This window comes from Pteropus alecto, unplaced genomic scaffold (assembly GCF_000325575.1).
Source record: "Pteropus alecto unplaced genomic scaffold, ASM32557v1 scaffold259, whole genome shotgun sequence".
Lineage (NCBI taxonomy): Eukaryota > Metazoa > Chordata > Mammalia > Chiroptera > Pteropodidae > Pteropus > Pteropus alecto.
In genome coordinates this window covers 68,051-88,281 of record NW_006442492.1, presented here as the reverse complement: position 1 = coordinate 88,281, position 20,231 = coordinate 68,051, and the positions used below count along the sequence as shown (strand labels likewise).

At 37.0% G+C, this 20,231-nt stretch overlaps 1 protein-coding gene across 10 annotated transcripts in view; it reads right to left on the bottom strand.

Moving 5' to 3' along the window:
• Positions 1–20,231, bottom strand: part of GIT2 (GIT ArfGAP 2) — a 46,095-nt gene that overhangs the window by 13,493 nt on the left and 12,371 nt on the right. For 2 of the 10 annotated variants that reach the window (XM_006922137.3, XM_006922139.3), the window contains exons 8-15: positions 15,534–15,579; positions 14,367–14,418; positions 10,984–11,056; positions 10,634–10,731; positions 9,486–9,597; positions 6,714–6,856; positions 4,599–4,748; positions 840–1,088 (exon numbers count right to left, since the gene is read on the bottom strand). In XM_006922137.3, the coding sequence (XP_006922199.1) occupies positions 840–1,088; positions 4,599–4,748; positions 6,714–6,856; positions 9,486–9,597; positions 10,634–10,731; positions 10,984–11,056; positions 14,367–14,418; positions 15,534–15,579 (923 nt within the window). Of the gene's footprint in view, positions 1–445; positions 564–839; positions 1,089–1,645; positions 2,426–4,598; positions 4,749–6,713; positions 6,857–9,485; positions 9,598–10,633; positions 10,732–10,983; positions 11,057–14,366; positions 14,419–15,533; positions 15,580–20,231 lie in introns of those variants that run through there. The other 8 variants (XM_006922140.3, XM_006922142.3, XM_025040065.1 and 5 more) reach the window with 7 other exon arrangements.

Below are 20,231 nucleotides of genomic sequence, written 5' to 3'. Positions count from 1 at the left end.
TTCAAAAAGATGAATATTACTCTGAAAAATATCACAGAAGTTCAAAATGTCTGTAATATTTTGTCAAAACAGGTTTTAAAAATAAATGAATCCAAAAGAAACATGACATTTGAAAACCTCACAACACAATACTTATCCCATTATAAAATAAGATTGTTAGCAGCCTGTTACACAATACAATCTTTGGAATATGACACTTATAAAACTGAGGTAAAGTTTTCACACCTCATTCTTATGAAATGACACAGCAATTCTTTCTCCAAGAATGGGAGGAGGAGGATGCAGAAGCTAAGCAGGCATGCTGACCACAAGTGCAGAGGCTGAGGAGGCCTGGAAGCTCCTAGAATCCTGTGCGCCCAGGCCATAGATGACACCTGTCCAACTAGAAGCAGGGAAGGCACCCTGAATTCTAAGGGCTCCCTCCAGTTCATAACAGGGCACGTACCTGTCTACCTTGAAGAAGATGGCACTGACTTCTGCAGGTGACCTTTACAATCCGTTTTTGGTTTTGGAAGTGGGGGAGGAAGTTTCTTATAAAGAACAGTTCCAATACTGGTGGCTGGCTGGGAAAGATATTATGGATACAGTGGAGGAAAAAGGGGAGAAAAGCTGAACAACAGCCAGAATCCCCAGCCTTGTTGGAAAACTTGTGGCCAATGGCCCTATGTGCTTGTGGGAATGTCGCAAGCATCTGCTAACATGTTAATACAGCAAACACAAGGACGACTCTTGTACACAATTGGCAAAGCAGAGATGTGGGGATATGCAGGTTCAGAAGAGGGAATGTAAGAGTCAGGCTGAATAGAGTGAACAGTGGAAGCGCCAGTGATGTTACTTACGTGTGCAGGGAAAGGCTGGAGTCTTGTCCTGCTCTCTTCAGGGTGGTTCACTTCTCCCATTGGGAGATATGGTTTCTGACCTGATCCCGTCTCATACATGGACATGGGCCTACTGCCCCGGGCAGATGGACGTCGCTTTAAGGAAGAGTGGTTGGAAGTATCTGTGTACTCAGAACCAGTTTGCACCTGATATATATTGGTTGTGGCCTGTTTCCTGAGGTTCGAATTTTCACTCTGGAGTGTTTGAAGCTGAAAGAAATGTTTGGCAGTGGGACTGTGTTTTTCTACAGCAAGCAGAAAAAGCAAACACCAAATAAATGCATATAACTACCAGCTTTAAACAACAAGAACAATAACAGCTAGCTGGGTTGAAAGTAAAAGGCAACTATCAATGATAACTCTTTTTTTCTAGAATGAATGAAACACAATCAACACACTTCATCACTTAAGTATATTAACTAGCTTAATTTCTGAATATGGAAATGTTGCAGTTTGGACTTTCTAAAAATGAAACATCTAATCACTTAAAGACTGGTCATGGTGGGCCTGGGAAATGTTTGCAGGTAAGCTGGACTCTGGATTATTCTAAGGCTGTTTCTAGCAAGAGCTTGAGATCATTAAGACATCACTTAGGTAACTTGCTTTTCAAAGGAGCCCTGAGCAATTTGCAAATGCCAAAAATGCCAGCAGACACCATGGAAGCAGCACAAAGATAACTGGAATTGCTGCAAAGCAAGAAAGGCAGTGAAGTTCAATTTATGAAAAATCTGATCAGCTACTGCTTCCCAAAAAGTCAACAAGAAAAATTATGATCAACAGGTTTTTATTACATAATACTCTTGATGTTCCAAATAAGTTAGCACTTTTTTAAAAATAGAGGGAACTGAATCACGGTATGTTTGCTATATTAACACATCATGAAGAAAACTGGAGATCTACTGAACTATGTTAACATCTTCATTTGAATGCTCCACGTAGCACGCTCACTTCCTCTGGTGATGGATCAGCTTTCAGCCAGGGTCGGAATATGTGGCCTCTCTCTCCTTTGGCTTTGTCACCCAAAATTGCGACCATGATGGTGTGAGCTTTAAAACTCTAATCTACCTGGCAACACCCCATTTTAGTTAGACGCTGTCACTTGGAGACCCTGAATGCTCTTTGCATTCCTCACATGCAGGCTGTTTCATGGTGTTTGATGAATTAGAGTTAAGGGATCAGCAAGGAATCGTGTTACTCTTTGGCGTCTGGCATTTTATCACAATTAACTGAGTCCAGTCTGCACAGTGTCCTTTCCCTCTGGTGCTCCTTCATCTTCCATGACACTTTATGAGCTGGGTGTGGTGTGAGTTCAGCTGTCTACTCTTTGACAGAGATGGTAAAATCTGACCAAATTCCCCACCAGGGCCAAGGCTTAAGTCCACAAGCAACTGTACTTGCACCAGAAGATCATTACATTTTCAATGGAAAACTCATTGTGTTTCCAGTGTTAGAAGTTACTTTCAATTTTTAGTTAGGAAGCACTGATCTGTGAAAAATACACCAATAGTGGCTGCTCCTCTTCATTAATTAGCATCTTTTCCAAGTAACTGTTAAAATGTGAAAGAGCAGATACAAATCACACTACTTTGTCAACTACATATATATATATATATACTTTGAAATAAAATCAATACATCTTTGCTAAATAAGCATATTTCACATACTTTATATTAATAGTGCCCAACTTTTGTGAAAGCCTGACTTACCACCTCTGCCACAGAAACATCCTCAATCTGTTTTCTCAAAGAGCGATCCACTAAGGAATGATAGATTGCTTCTATACCACAAAGGCTTTCAGAGTATAACTTATATCTGCAACTCCCTCTCCAAAGAAGAAACAGCTGCAAAGTGACAAATTCCTATGTTCCAGGATACAGATGGGCGTAAGGTGCCTGTAGAAACTATGTATTAGGGAACCCATATCCTAAAGTGAAATGGTCAAGGTCCATAGAGTAAGGAGCATGACTAACACATGCCTGTCAATGAAAGACCAGGGTGTCTGTCTATGTAAAAACCTTCTCTTGGGAGTTTTAGACAAGGCCTTGAAATCTGAAACTTTATCTTAATGCTTTTCATGCCTCTGAAGTATCCAGCCTGGATTCTGCTTGCATGTGTTTTGATGAGCACAAGTTCCTGGTCTCTATTTTTAAAAATTTTAGTATTCTACATTTAGGGAGATGTCCTCATGTAAATTTGAGATGCTTTTCTTAATAAGAATTAAACACACTTTTTTGTTTGGAAGGAGTATAATGAGAAATGAAAAGTTATAGATAATTTGATAGTTTCTGAATTTAAAAACATTTCTAAGAATTGAGGAGATAATCTATGAGCAATGGCAAATAATTTCACTCTGCATTTCTTAAAGAACCTCGAGACATTTGCTTTCAGAGATAGATTATTTCTGACCATTTCTACAAGTACTAAAAGGAGCATTATAGAATAAAAAAGGTGATGCTTAGCAAGTTGATTTACAGTGGCAAAGTCAGCATGTTTCAGAAAAAGGCACCTCAACAAAATTATTAGTTCAACTAATGGGTCAAATCGAAATTTCAAAAAAGACAGAGGAAGTGTAAGCCCTGTATGTTATGGTAAAAGGGCTTTTGGTCTGTTTTGTTCACAGCAGCACAACAGCCCTAGACAGGGCCAGCGCAGCACAGAACAAGTGTTTGATTAAAATTGGATAAATGGTGGAGCCATTTATCTCAAAGGTCTCAAAAAATGATCTAGAACTCAACACCAAAAGAATCCTAGACCAAGCCCCAGGCCAGGGTGCACTGCAGTGTACTTCCCTGACAAGTAGAGGGGTACAGACCTCTTTTTAGTTCTGTGGGCTTCCTTTAGGAAGTACCATTGAAAAGGGCCCAGTTACAAGTTCTCATTCTGTAGAGAATGATGAGAACAGTACCCACAAAGTCCTAGGCAGAATTTAGAATTTTTCAACTTCCTTTTCTTAGCAGTCTCATAAAGAATTACATATATAACCCCCCATCTGAGGCAAAATCTGTGCTACTGTTAGCCACATTCCTTTCAGGGATTAATATATTTATATATTTCTGGCACTCTCAAAACGCAGTGAATGAGAAAATGCTGAGCAAATGGGATTGTTTCTTACCAGTGTATAAACCTGCCTACTGCAAACAAAATGTTTTCTAATATTATTGAGAACCTGCTCTGTGGCTGTTCCAGGCTCTGAGGATATCATAAATTAGTGGTTAAGTACCGGTGAAAAATAAAGCAGGGACGTGGGACAGGGTTGCCAGGGCATGGGTGAGTAACAACTTATAAGAATGAATAGGGAGAGCACCCCTTGCAGGGCATGGGGCAGGGTTTGTCTATGTAAATGCTGATAAACATACATCTGTCCAGGGCTTTCATTTGCTGTGTGTCTTCATGGTGTGATTATTCTTTAGAACGTGCAATAGGAAGAATCACATTCATGGAATGGCACCCAGGATCCCAGGAAGCACAGAACAGTGCAAGTGTCACTACGACTGGTACAAACACTAGGTTGCTTTTACTTGGGAAGCTTTCTCTGGATTTATTTCTAATGAAAGCTACTTCATCTGAAATATCCAAGTACATATTGCTTCCAAAAAGACAGCTTGGCCCAAAGATTTTTAAGTCTGTTACAATAACTTTTTTCTTCCCTCTGACCTGGGATTCTTCCTTATACTATGGGGGTTAAAGAGTCAATCATCCTGGCATTTATTAACATGTTACCTTTTTCTGCATAATTCTCAGCTCGTCACTCAAGTTGTTATTCACCTTCATTAGCTGTTGTATCTTGGCCTCAGAAGCCACTAGGGCGTTTTTGACCTCCATAAATTCCTGCACAGTGACTGGTCCATCTGATAAATCTGAATCTAGGCTCTAAAAATAAATTGGGGAAAATGTTCACAATCTGAGACGATGATAACATTCAAAACTAACAGCTACAGAATTTCAATTCTGACCATGCCAGATGGATTTCAAAGTTAATCAAACCAAATCAAGGCTTCTGAGGATAATGCAAAAATAAAACATAAAGGTGGGCTTACTATAGTATTTGAAAAATTTTAAAGTCAATGTCTTCTAACAGAATAGGCAGTGGGGCTATCTACTCTGACACTGACTCTCTAAGTGCATTTGTCTTGTCTGCCTTTCCCTTGTCATTCATTTTTCCTTTTTATTCATTATTTTCATTAAGTCATTCATTCCAACAGATTTTTACTGTGCATCAGGCAGTGTTATAGGGGCTTGGGATATACAAGAAAAGAGACAACTACTTCTGTTCCATGGCATTTATATCCAACAATGAGGGAGGGAAAAAGCAAAAATAACTATATGGTATGAGAGAAAGTGATAAGTACTGTGAGAAATAGAGAAAATGGAGCAGGATAAGGGGCTGGGGAGCTGAAGTAACACTGAAGGTGAGTACATTTTAATTAGACAGATGGGGTAAGCCTTTTGGTAGATGAGATGTGAGCAACAGCCTAAAGGAGGTGAGGACATTAGTCAAATGGCTTTCTAGAGGAAGAATGTTCCAGCCAGCGGCAGAGCTCAGCTAGAGGGAGCGGGTGTGCAAGGTGGAGAAGAGGCGGCAGCGGCCTGTCAGTCCACAGACAACCCCATCAATATAGGGTCCTGTCATGACTTTCGCTTTTACCCAGTGAACCTGGTGCTTCTGGGTAGACTGGGCAGGGTCGTTTCAGACAAGTGGCTCTTGCCATCCCCTCCGCATTCCCTTCATCTGCAAATGCCACCATTATTTCCCTAGTCATGTGAGCTGGAAATCTCTGGACACATCTATCTCCCCACTTGAAACATCCAACTTATTGCCAGAGCCTGTCTATTCTATCTTCCTGTTCATCTATTCTCAAATGTTTGCTGAGCCCCTCTGTGGGCTGGGTCTAGGCCAAAGTCCTGGAAATTCAGCACTGGGCGGTCCAGCCAGACCCCTTCTGCCCTCTCCTCAGGCTTACATTCTGCTACGGTCACCTCTCTCCTATCTGGACCTCTCAGTTCAAGCCCTTAAGTGGCCTGGGTTGGCTCTTCAGCAGTCCCCTAACTGGATTTCCTTCCTATATTGACCCAGAATGGCTGACCATCCCCTCCTGCCCTGTCTAAAAGCCTCCTGGGCTCTGCATTGCCTGCCGAGGTCCACACTCTTCAGTCTGGAGTCATGTTCCTCTATGGTGTGACCCATCCTCTGATGCAGCTTTGAGTCCTGTTCCTTTTAAGCTATCTCTACACAGGACCAGGTTTTCCCCCAAACACCCCTGATTCACCTTCCCTTTGCCCAGACCACCCTTCCCTGCCTCTCCACATGCCCAAACCCATGTATCCTTTAAGAAACCCATGTATCCTTTAAGATATCTCATTTACAAAGCCTCCACATATTCCTCCTTAGAAACAAATTATCTCTTTGCACTCTCACCCCTCTGCTGTTTGTGCTTCTTATGACACATGTCACTGTGTACCTTTTATAGCAGATATCTCTATTAGGCAGTGACAGCCTCATGGGGAAGGGACTAGACCTCATTCAGGAGAATATCATCCAGAGAAGTCACTCAGTAAACATTTGCTGAAAGAATAAAAGAAACCATTCCTTCCTTGCAAGTTTTTTGAAGTCACAATTGCAGCAGGGCTGTGATTCAGCAACTGACTGACTCAGGGACAAAGGACCTCCTTTTAAAACTATTTACTTTGTTTAACCTTTGCTTGGTCCAAGCTTGTAGTAAACTCAACTTGCACTTTTCACAGGGCTAGTCCTCAAGTGATTTATAATTAAGGTAGTTTTGCAGGAGGAAAGATTTTTAAAAGAAACATAATCTCCCTTTCTGTGTGTGACCTCACCTTCTGTCTGTTTGCCTTGCTTGCAGTGGCTTCCAGATCTGTGTCTTCGTCTGATGCCACGCTGTCATAGTCCGGCTGATCATTGTCTTGACTCTCAATAGTGTGCTGGTTATTGATTGTTTTCAGTATGAGCTCCACATTGTCTATCAATAGAAGCAAATAACTTTACTTAGGGCTTAAATAAACTCTCCTTTCCCCAAAAAAAACTGTTGGGAGGATTTTTGGGTTTAGTAACTTAAAAGATGAAAAGAAAATGACAGAAATAACAATGTTATATTCACACTAATATAGAGATAACACTGCAAGTTATAAATCAACTAGCCTACTATAAACTGCATAGAGTTTTAAGCATCCCTCTGAGCTACTCACTAAATGTGGGCAAATTAATTAGATGGTTTAGGAAATAACTTCTCAGGTTAAGGAGATAGGTTCTCAAGTTTCTAATCATTCAGTGAGATAGTGTGTAGCTCCAAATCCTAAAGTTAAATCTATATTAATACAAGATCAACTATGAGTCAATTATAACTGTAACTTGTTTACGTGGTAATATCAAATCAAAATAGAAAGGAAATTATTAAAGTTTAGCTTAGAAACTAGGTATTCAAAGAACAGGCATTTTGGTATTTACTCAGCTGAATGCCAGTGAAAGAGAGGGGAGAAGGGGAGGGAAGGGGGAGGGAGACGAGGAGGAGGAGGGAGAAATGACCCCTAGTGGACGCATGCACGCACGCATGCACGCACGCATATCAGGAAGGTATGGTCCACAGGGGAGCAGGGGTGATTCTATAGGCTTTAACATATTTTGAATAAAAGATTTCGCAAATTATCCAAGTCTCTCCAATTAATTTTAGGCCACATAAGCTACCCTCTGGCCTTCAATATTGTTTCTGGATATTTTGATGGATACTATATGGGATAAATATGGGATACTTAAAAGAGATTTTAATCTTTAAAATTAGTATTTAAAGGACATGTATTTGATTATAAAGATTCAATATAGAAACTGTGAAATTAATGATAATCATTCATAGCCGTTAGTATATGTTTTTCTATTTCCTTCCAGTCTTTTTCCTAAGCATATACATATACTCATTATTTTCAGTAGTTATGGTCTATAAAGTTACTGTGAAGGCTGAATTAGCAAATATTAAACCATGTTCTGAGTGGAAGCACAGGTTTAGGTTCCTGCGAGCCTCAGGTCCCAATATTTTGGTCAAATGATCAATGTATAACCTTGTTTTATGTGTTTCTGTTCAGAGATCCTTTTATACATATATATATAGTTGATTCATTAATAGCCAACTCAAGGCCAATAGCACTGTAACTCATGCCTATCTAACACATGTATCTTCTCCATAAGGCACGTCGCAGCCTTCTTGTTCTTAGCAACCCTAGATAGCATTTCAGCACTATACTTGGGGGTCATTTTAAACAGTAAAATCACTAACAAAAAGCACACATATGTGGAAAATGTGGCACTAAATAGACATCAAAAAGGACACTGTTTACAATACAAGAGTTAAAACAAAAGGCAGAGTTTTGTCTTGTTCAGTCTCAACCGGGTATGTGTTTTAGGTGACTCAAATTTTCCATAAATTACCATGAAAGTGCTGCGAGGACTGATTTTGGGGTTACAAATACATTTTAATGAGTAGGTAAATTTGCAAATATGGGATGGGTGAATGAGGACTGATTGTATATTTATACTTCATGTGGTATAGTCACTTGTACATATGTATGTATATAAATGTTTTCCTTACAAAACTAGTAGTATATTAAAAAAATTACTTTATACTGTGTCATTACATATTCTCTGAAAGTCTGTGTACTATTCAAATATGTGACTAAGCATTGCTCTATTATCATTTTCTAATGTTTTCAGTGTTATACATATATATATATATGTAGTAAACCACCTCTGATTATTTCTCCTCAATGCCTAGAAATGGAACCACCAAATCAAAGAGTATGTGTACTTTGAGATTCCAAATTTATGAAAAGACTCTCATCATTGCACCTTCACCAAAATTTTATAGACTTTTCTAGAACTTATTTATTTCTGGTTGAACCAGTAAAATCAAGAACAACAAATTGTTGTCAGTTAATGATTCTTTACTGTCTTTGACAAATGTGACATTGACCAAAAACTTAATTTTATGGTTTAAAAGCTTTATAATAAAAAATGTATTCTTAATTAAAAAAAAAAAAAAAAGAAAAAAAGAACCAGTAAGAATATAGTATTGGGGCTGGGGAGGAAGTGTGTTCTTAAGCATGGAAACAGGCCCCTGACCTATTGATTTAGACTCAACAGGGCATCTCAGAAATAGGCACTTGGTGCTCTCTTTACAATTCTAAACCACAATAACTCTCACTGTAGACATATAAAGTTTATAGACGTTAATATTTAGAACGCATGTTTGTAGGTAAGCAACTAATTTCATTCAAGAGGGTTTATTTTCTTATGTACTTTAATAAAATCTAAGTCAGACTTTTGGGTTCTTTTCAGAATGCCAATTTTATAGGGAAGATAGATGACCCAAGAAGAAAAAAATCATATATAAATCTGAATAGCAGTCAATAACACTGAAATATTTACAATTTACCAGTGCTCAAAGAGCACAAACTTTTTGTCACAATATATTACTGGTAAAACTTACAGGGCTTTATCTAAGCTGTTGTATTGATGACTGCTTTAATTTTATAACTTTAAATCTAACACTTGTGTAAAGTTTATTAAGGCCAAAGAAACATTTAGAGGTCCGAAACAGTTACCTTTTGAACTAGAGAGAGGACTGCCCTGCTGTCTCCTCTTGGCATCACTGAGAATGTCGATAACCAGCGTGGCAAATTCATGGGCATTAAACCGAGCTAATTTCTGTCTGCCCTGAGGGCAAGAACATAATTGGAAATATTTCCAAATTTAAAAACACATACATAAATATTCACATAAAACTAGTCGTACTATTGTTAGGCTTTAGCAAAGAACTTTCAGCATGATTAAGATATTAGCAATCATAGCTATAACTAAATTAAACATTACCACTTTCCTTGCAAACGGTTTAAAACCATTTACATAAGAGAACAATATAACATTTAAGTTCTCACAATGCATATTTATTTTTGGGAGCAGAAACAAAATGGTTCCACTTAATGATTTTTTTCCTAACATCAATTCAGTTTTGAAGCAGACTTAGTAATGAAAAATTAATTTGGATGGAAATTTTAAAATTCCAAGATAAACAAAGTTATATTCTAGATGCTGGGACTCCATCATTATATATAACTATTAATCAATAAAAATTAAAAGATCTTCCTAATTTACTCACCTTTTCTACTCTTGATGGATGCTTAGGCTGTTTTTAATGCTCTATTATTATACACAGAGCTTTGATAAAAATCACTGTGCATGAATCTCAGCATTTTTATTTTACTAGAACATAATCCCAAATAATTCCCATGTGAAAGCTACGCTTAATTTTGAGCCTTCTGAAACCAGTTAACGAATTGCTCTTCTGAAATCTGCAGCAATTTAAACTCTTATCTGCAGCATAGGAGAGCCCGTCTTGCCACATCCTTACCAGCTTAGAGTATCCTTTACTACATACTTTATTAATTTGATTGATGAAACTTTCATTAATGCCTTTAGGTTGCTTTCTTTGATTACTAAGAGGTTAAACATTTCTTCACATTTGAAAGCTATTTATACTTCCTCTGTGAATTGTTTTATGTTTTTGCCCAGTCATCTATTCACATCTACTGCTTTTCTTATCAATTTCTGAGCTTTGTGGGTATCTATAAAGGATATTAACATTTCAATCAATCAAAAAATGTAAAAGATATGTTCTGGGAAAATAAAATACCAAAATATCAGCTATTCTCAAAATACCACTACTAGTTACTTTTTAGACTCAGCCACTTGCCTGGTTCCGTGTCGATGAATACTCGGGATTGACCGGAAGGAAGGGGACGACGGTTGTCTCAGTCACCAGGGTGCTGTGGTTTTGCGTGGCAAGCCAGACTAGCCAGAGGAAAGAGCCAGAGATAGAATCTCATCACCACGGGTGTGCCACTGCTCCTCTGAGAGCCGCGGTCCCCGCCTTACTAGGAAAACTCAGGAAAGCACACTCTGAAGCCAACGTATACAAAAGCAAACGTCCACACACATGTTATCAGGACAGAAGAAATTGGGGAAGTAAAACACTGAGGCTGGCAGCTTGTCACTGCCCACTGATAACAGAAGCTTATTAGATAAAGCCACATGTTAAGTCACCTGCATCAGTCTCTCGCCTGTCAACTTCATCGTACACATCCATGGCAAGTTCTTCAAACAAATGATTACTTAGCTGAAAGTAAAAAATATCAGGAACACAAGGGACAAGGATTAGCAGAATGAGTGGGGACTGTGACTTATTCACCCCTTTATCTCCAATGTCTCATCCAAAGCCAGTGCTTATTAGTAAATACCCATTGTTACACAGACAATAACATTTCCAATACAGTGCAGATTCCCTACAAATACCCGCCTCCCACAGCAACCTTACTCCTCGATGGTACTCAAATAAGAGACATCTAAAGTGCATATCCCAAACACAGGCTTCAGTTCTCTTTATGTGGTATCAACCCTTTAAGATGCTCTGCTCTTGAGAATGTTTGCCAGTTCCTCCAAGTATAGGGGATCTTAAACTTTTGGCAGGATAAAAATGCCAAACATGCCATTTTGAGAGGCTAGAACATGCTATTGTATGAAAACATCATCCAGATGTAAGCCTCTTTGATCCCTTCTTCCTCAGTAGCAGTCCTCAATCCCCAGAACTGAGCATCCCCAACAAAAGAAACCCTGTCTATTCAGTACGTTGAGCAGGGTCACCCAACAAAACAATCCCCACACAGACTGGGTGCCTGCCTGGCAGCAGCCGGGATGGATAGGGTAGTCAAGGTCTTCCTCAATTCAGATGAGGCCAAACCCCTGCCAGGGTGGCTCCGGCTCCCTCTGTGCTTTTTTCCTCATAAAATGCACGTTGATACTTGGTGGCTGTTACTTTTTAGTTGACTGCTTTCCCATTCTGTGAGGGTAGACACTGAATCTGTTCTATTCTCTACTGTGTTCCACACATACACACACAGTACCTGGCACTGAGGTGGGGCTCAGTACATATCCACTCACACACTGACCACAAGGTATTTTATGTAGCAATTTTAAATGCTGGCTACCCAGACCTCTCAGGAACACGTTAAAATGGATAAAACACATTGTTGGGTGAAAAAAAGCAGGATATAAAATTCTATAATTATGACTGAACTTCAGTTTTAAAAAAAGATATGCATCTGAAACAAGAATTAGAATATTGAGTCTGACTCCATTATAAATATAGCGAATAAGGATAATTCCCTTTTTCTATTCTCCAAATTTTCTCTAGTGTAGTTATATTATGTTTATAACTAAAAATAAACTCTGAGAGCCATTTGCTGGATAAGGTGATGAAGGACTGGAAACTTGAACCTGCATCATAAATACCGTCTCTTTCCTCTTAGGGGCTATAAGCTAATGTTGTTATTACTAACAATAACTACAACAGCAATACTGATTGCAGGCTTACATTCCAGACACTATGCTAATATCATATTTAATACTCACAATACCTCTATGAAGATAGAAACTATTCTCACTTACAGACAAGGAAATTGAGGCACAGAAGTTCACAGCTTGCCTAATCACAAAGCCAATAAACGATGGATGTGAGATCCAAGTTTAAGTCTCTCAAAATGTTAATCAAGTTTGCTAATTCAAGGACTATATTAGTCTTATTATATTTCTTTCAGCTTTTCATTAGGGAGGAGAAAGGGGGGAGGGAGAAACAAAGGGAAGAAGGAAGGCAGGAAGGAAAGGAGGACGGTAGAAATGGAGATATTGTAGGATAAACACTGACTTGGCACCGATAAGAGCTGTGAGGTCATTCTCATTCTCACCTTTAAGGAGACCACAAGGTGGTCAGCAACAACAGCAGCTCACCCTCACCGAGCAGGTCTGATCTGCAACCCTTGCTGGATCATTACCTACCTTCCTAGGAGGACACCAAGCCACAGAAAGGGCTTCTTAGCTTGTCAGGGCCAAGATCTATACCTGACCAGTTTGACCCAGAGCCCAAGTTCTTGAGAGCTGTACTCAACTTTGTTCCAGATATTTATCTAGTGCCTGCCACATGCTAGATATTGCCATATGCCAGAGCTATTACAGATGCAATCCCGGCTTTCATGTAGCTTTCAGCCTAGCAAATATAGGATAGTCAAAGGGAGCTTGGGTTTTATTTACAATGTTGGAATTAAAATAAAAATTGGATTACATACTATAAGTAACTAAAAGGAAATCACAGAATATTTAGTGCTATCTGACTCCAAAGCTTATCATCTTAATCATCTTACTACATGACCTCCTTAATTTAAGAAAGGCAATAAAACACAGACACATAAAACCGTAGATATAGAACACAGGGACACCAAACAAATTGCATAAAATACATTTATTTCATATTACAGTTAAATACTAGTAATGATAAATTCATTTTCTGTAATATTTAGTACTTTATATGCCATTCTAATAAAGGGTCTCCAGTGAAAAGGGGAATGAAGAAAAAGTCACAATTTTTAGGAGCTGCAATTTCAGCAGTGCTTTGGGAAAACTACCTACATTGTGAAGGTGGTCAGATTTTGGCTGCTTGAATGATGAAAGGGATGGAGGTGGGAAAAGAGAATACTGCAGGCAAAAAAAGATTCCTGAAAGAGGACTTGAAGGTGGCAGCTCATAGCTTCAGACAGGGGCTAATCCATAATGAAATATTTAAGCACATATACACACACACACAATGGGAACCAGATGGGAAGTAGGGCAAGAATGAAAAGGTGAGAGTTGGATAACGCCATTAAACGTTACAAAAAGAAGAATCTTGGTTCTGATCCCAAGAGCAATGAGAACAGCTGAGGAGTGTAATCTGGTGGTGAAAACAGCTGGGGAAGTGCCCTGGTGAGGCTTCATTTGTGGGGACTAAGAGAAAGCATTCCCAGATTCCTGACTAAGGGTGAGGTGGGCAGCCTGGAAAGAAAAATTCAGATTAAAGTGAGGTTTGACCTGTAGAACTTGGCAAACTCTGAGCACATACCCTTGGGCAGGACCATCAGCTTTCTGAAGCACACATTTACAAAGCTCTGATAAATGGCATGGGATATGAGAGAGAATTACAACGGTGGCTGGATTCCAATGGCAGCAAGTAAATCTATGGTACTCACCATTCCAGCAACAGCTTTTATCATTCTTTAGCATCCTCTAAGGCCACAGGAAGTAATCCCAAGAAGTGTCCCACTTACTCATTTACATTGGGAAAAAACAAGGAACTCTTACAAAGAGAAACTTCCTAATGTCAAAGGCATTTAAAATGACAGAAAAAAATGGCATTTGAAGCAGAGCCAATAAACTGGATATTCTAAACTTAATAGCACTTCCAGTCTTCACTGCTACATACTCAATGGTCTGCTTTTGATTTAACAACATCTAAGAGTATGAAACAGAGTCATCTGATACAATAGGTAACCAGCTGAGAACAGGTATTTAGCAGGATACATTTACAATACTGGAGTTCACTAGGAAACAGAGATACTCACAGATTGAAGTTTCTTCTTAGCAGCTTTTGCCAATTCAGACAAATCCAGGCTGCTAAGAAAATGTACAAAACTAATAAGCAAAGAAAATCATTTTCGTGAGCTCTACAGAAGATTAAGATAGCCAAGGGATCATGATATTAATTATAGTTCATGGACATGGTTAGAGCCCCAAATTCTAAAACCCAATAGAGTCAGTGAGAACACTTTAACTATAACAACTTGGTGAAAGTAACTCCTTCTAGAAATGCCATAATCATGTAACATGGTAAAAAGAAAAATAATCACCTACTAAAAGACAAAAACTACTGCTAGGTTAGTCCCCTGGCCCTTGGTGTGAAAAATCACAATTTTTGATGTGTTAAAAAAAGCATAATAGAAGAAAATACAGAAAGGGCAGAATGTGAAAAACCAGAATGGCAAGATTACACCTGGAATAGCAATTAATCATTTCTTAAACTCTTGACAGTATTTGTACAAAGAATTGGCAAGATTAAAGGTTCATTCCTACAGCCATGAATTCATCTGACCTTACAGACCAGGGGTCGGCAGATTATAGCCCACTTTGTGTTCATCCCATGAGCTAAGAATAGTGTTTACATTTTTAAATGGCTGGGGATAAAAGGAAAAATAATACTTTATAACTTGTGTAAATTATGTAAAATCAAACTTCTGTATCCAAAAATAAAATTTTATTGGAATAAAAATGCCCTTCATTTACACAGCATCCATGGATGCTTTCAACAGTAGAGCTGAACAGTTGTGGCAGAGGCTGTATGGCCCACAAAGCCTAAAATATTTATTATCCAGCCTTTAACAACAACAAATAAAACTTGCAGATCCCTGTCAGACTAAGAATATACTCTTTTATAATACAGAAATATTCTGTGAATATAATCTATAGACACAATATACTGTCACAAACTGGTTAAAACTATGACAATATCATTGACTCCCATTTCCTTATTAATAAATTTGTTACTTGTGCTCTTTCAAACTTAAGTTTTTACATGGTGGTTTACTTACAGCCGTCTTATTTCCATATTGTATAGCCATAAAAGAGAAAAATGTATGGGCTTTGTTAAACACAAAATATAATACACTTAAACACTATACAACCAAGGAAATACTAGTGACAAATAAAATCGATCAGTATTTCAATGACCTTACCTCTCTGCCATTTGAGGTATTATAAAGTGCTGTCCATTTTTGTGATCTGAAACAGAAACCAAGCCAAAGTTTTGTTGATATATTGATAAGATCTATAAAAGAATACCACCATTATTTTCTCAGTTAGTATCTTCCCATAATTATGAATTATGTGAGAGAACAGAAGTTGCCTGATTGGCTTCAAATTCCAGAAGACCTGGACAGTAGCAAGGATCATATCTTCATTTTCTTCTGATACAAAGGTCCACACATCATTAGGCAGAAAGCCTATGCTCATCCTAATCCTTACACTTTGCTCATCCCCAGTGTAACTGATGATCTTCAGCCATGAAAAGAACATTTATGGAGTTGAATTAGCTCACAGCAGGCTTCTATTAACTCTCTATGTGAGATGAGTGGAGCTTCCTTGAGATTTGGTGGCTCACCTTCAAATTAATCAACTAGTATAAAACAGTCAGGGCTGGGGCAGTGGTCTTGGCAGATCCAGGCAGAGGCTCAGTTTCCTAAAATGCTAGCTGACTCAGTCCTAATCTAGCTCTGGAGAACACTAATCACAAACCAATGAATAAAGCCAATATATGCATTCATGTTTAGGTTTCTGTGTAAACATATCTTTATTTCTCTTGGTTAAACACCTAGGCATGAGATCGCTGGTTTATAAGTAAATGTATGTTTAACTTAGTAAGAAACTGCTAGACTTTTTTCCAGAGTGACTCAATCGTTTTGTTTTCTATCCAGCAATGAATGTCAGTTTCCACCATCTCCCTCAGCACTTGAATTGTCAGGTTTTTTGTTTTTTAGTTTTAGTAATTCTAATAGGTATGCAGTGGTATCTCGTTGTAGTTTTAATTTGCCCTTCCCCAATGGCTAATGGTGCTGAATTTCTCTCTTCATGTGCTTATTTATTTGCCAACTGTATATTGTCTTTGCCCAGTTTTTAATGGGTTTTCTTACTGCTGAGTTTTTAAGTATTTAAGTATAAATATTCTGGATCCCAGTCCTTTGTTGGATGTGTGATTTCCAAATATTTTCTCCCAGTCTGTGGCTCTTCATTACCTTAACTGCAGTTTTTGCAGGGCCAAAGTTTTAAATTTTGACAAAGTCCAACGTATCAATATCTTCTTCTATGGCTTATGCTTCTGGTGCTTCATTCAAGTACTTTATCTAATCCAAGATCACAGTTTCTCCTGTGTTTTCTTCCAGTTTCATAGTCTTATGTTTTACATTTAGATCTATGATCTATTTTGAGTTTTTCTAGAAGATGCGAGGTTGAAGTTCATTTTTTCTGCACATGGACGTCCAGTTGTTCCAACACCATATATTGAAAAGACTATCCTTTCTGCATTAAATTGCCTTTGCATCTTTGTCAAAAAATCAATTGAATATAATTATGTGGTTTTATTTCTGGACTCCTATACTGTTCCATTGATCTATGTCTGTCTCTTCACCATAACCACACTGTCTTGAGTACAGTAGAACTTTATAGCAAATCTTAAAATTGGGTGGTGTGAGTCCTCCCATGTTATTATTATTCTTTTGCAAAACTGTCTTGGCTATTCTAGTTCCTTTGCTTTCCATAAGAATTTCAGAATAACATCGATAATAAATTCCTGAATTGCATTAGATTCACAAATTAATTTGCAGAAAATTGATATCTTAACTATACTGAGTCTTCCAATCCATAAACACAGTGTATCTCTCCACTTATTCAGGTCCTCCTTGATTTCATCAGCATTTTGTACATATTAACCACATATATATACATCAGCATATATATCCCATTCATATTTTGTTAGGTTTATACCTAAGTATTTGATCTGGAGCTACTGTAAATGGTATTATTTTTGTTTCAATTTCCAATTGTCCAGTTAGTCTGTAGAAATATGATTGACCTTTATCCACTTTGTATTCTGCAACCTTGCTAAACACAATTAGTTCTAGAAACTTTACCATAGATTCCTTAGAATTTTTTACATAGGAATCATCTCATTTATGAATAGGAGCAGTCTTATTTCTTCCTTTTCAATCTGTATATCTCTCATTTATTTTCTTGTCTTATGGCACTAGTTAGGATTTCCAGGTCAAAGTTAAGAGTGGACTTCCTACCTTTGTTCCTGATCTTTGGGCAAAAGCACTCAATTTTCATAATTAAGGATGAAGTTAGCTGTAGATTTCTAGAGATACTCTCTATCAGATTAAAAGAAGTCCCTTCTATTTCTGGTTTGCTAAGTTTTTTTTTTTTTTTAATCATGAAGTGGTGTCGAATTTTGTTAAATGCTTTTTCTGCATCAACTGGTAAGATTATATAGTGTTCTTTTTGTCTGTTAATGTGACAGATTATAATTACATTATAAATGATTCTCAAATATTTAATCACTCTTACATATCTGCAAAGCCCATTTGTATGTTGTATTTTTCTTTTTATATATTGTTGGATTCAATCTGCTAACATTTTGTTGAGGATTTTGGTGTTTGTTTACAAGGATTACTTTTTTGTGCTGCATTTCTTGGATTTAGTATCAGGGTAATGCTGGCCTAACAAAATGACTTGAGAAGTGCTCCTTCCCTTTCTATTTTCTAAAAAATATCTTGTAGAACTGATGTTATTTATTTTTCAAATTTTGATAGAATAGTCTGTTATGTAAAAACCTAAAATGTGAATTCCAAACACTTAAAAATATGCATTAAGAATCATAATTGCAAACCCAGCAAACCATGCGAGTCATAAACCATATTTATTGTATTGCTATATAGAAACATCACTTCAGTCTGTTCAGTCTTCACCAGTGAAATCATCTGGGCTAGGGTTTTAATGTAATGTTTTTAAGAACAAATTCAAATTCTTTAAAACATAGGATTATATATTTACAGTATTTCTTTCTTCTTAGGTAGGTGTTGGTAGTTTTGTGGCTTTCAAGGAATTGGTTCATTTTATCTAAGTTCTTCGATTTACGTGCACAGAGTTACTTTTAATATTTTTGCATTACCTGTTAATGTCTGTGGGGTTTGTAGTAATATCCTACTCTGTGTATTCTTTCCTTTTTTCTTTGCAGTATGGCTAGACATTTACCAATTTTGCTTATTTTTTTTGAAGAATCAGCTTTTTGTTTGATGCATTTTTTTTTTCAATTTCATTGATTTCTGCTCTTATCTTTATTATTTCTGGCTTTCTGCCTGCTTAGGGTTTCTTTTGCTCATCTTTTTCTAGTTTCTTAAGGGGGACACAAAGATTTCAGACCTTTTTTCCTAATGTAAGAATTTATCTTCTTAGACCCATGGATTATTTAGAAGTATGTTTTTTAATTTTCAAGCATGTAGGCATGTAGGTATTTTCCTAATAAAAATAAACTTAATTCCATTACGGTTAGAGAATACACTTTGCAGAATTTTAATTCTTTTAGATTTGCTAAGGTTTCTTTTATGACCCAGGATGTGGTCTAACTTGGTGAATGTTCAATGTGTATTTTAAAGAAATGATGTTGGGTAGAGTATGCTATAGATGTCAACTAAATGCAGTTGGCTGATGATTTAGTTTCAGTTAAATATCCTTGCTGATTTCTCTTACTATTACTAAATGAGGACTTTTAAGTCTCCGATAATAATTGTGGATTTGACCTTTTCTCTTTTTTCTATCAGTTTGCTTCATGTATTTTTTGAAGCTCTGTTGCTGAATGTGAACACATTTAGAATTGTTATTTCTTGGTGAACTGATTCTTTTATCACCATGTTATATACTTCTCTATCCTTGTTAATTTTCTTTGTTCTGAAGTCCATTTTGTTTGATATTAGCCACTCTTTCTTAGTGTTTTGCATGGTATATGTTTTTATAACTTTTTGTTTTTAGCTTAACTATATCATTACATTTAAAGTGGGTTTCTTGTAGACTGCATATAGTTATGGCTTGTTTTTTGTTTTAAATCCATTCTGACAATCTCTGCTTTTAATTGGTATGTTTAGATGATTAATATTTAATGTAATTATTGATATGTTTGGACTTAAGTCTATAATGTTATTATTTTCTGTTTGGGCTTCAGTTTTTTGTTCCTCTCTTTTAATATTTTGTATCAAAATATCTTTTGATTACTTGAGTAACTTTTAATATTCCATTTTAACTTATCTCTAGAGTTTTTGATGATATATCATTGTACAGTCTTAGTGTTTGTGCTAGGGATTATAATATACATAAGTTTTTACAACTTACTTGGAAATAACATTTTACCATTTTAAGAATGCAATCTTACCTCCATATTTCTTTCACCTTTTATGTTGTAGTTATCAAATGTGTAACATTGACATATGCTAAAAACCTGACCAATTTTAACTTTTACTTCAAACTTTCAAACATATCTTAAAGAATTTAAGAGGAAAACACAGTGTTACATTTATCCAGATACTTATCACTACTGTTGCTCTTCTTTTGTTCCTGAAGTTCCAAGGTTCCCTCCGGTATCATTTCCCTTCCACCCAAAAAAACTTTCTTTAGCATTTTTCTTAGAGCAACTGATTCTTACTTTTCATCTTAAAATGTCTTTACCTTCATTCCTGAAGTCTATTTTCAATGAAAACGGAGTTCTGTTTTACTTCCTTTTCATCTCCATAGCTTCTAATAAGAAATCCAGTCAGTCAAATAATGGTTCTTCTGTATGTTATATGTCATTTTTTACCTTGGCTGTTTTCAAGATGTTTATCTTTGGTTTT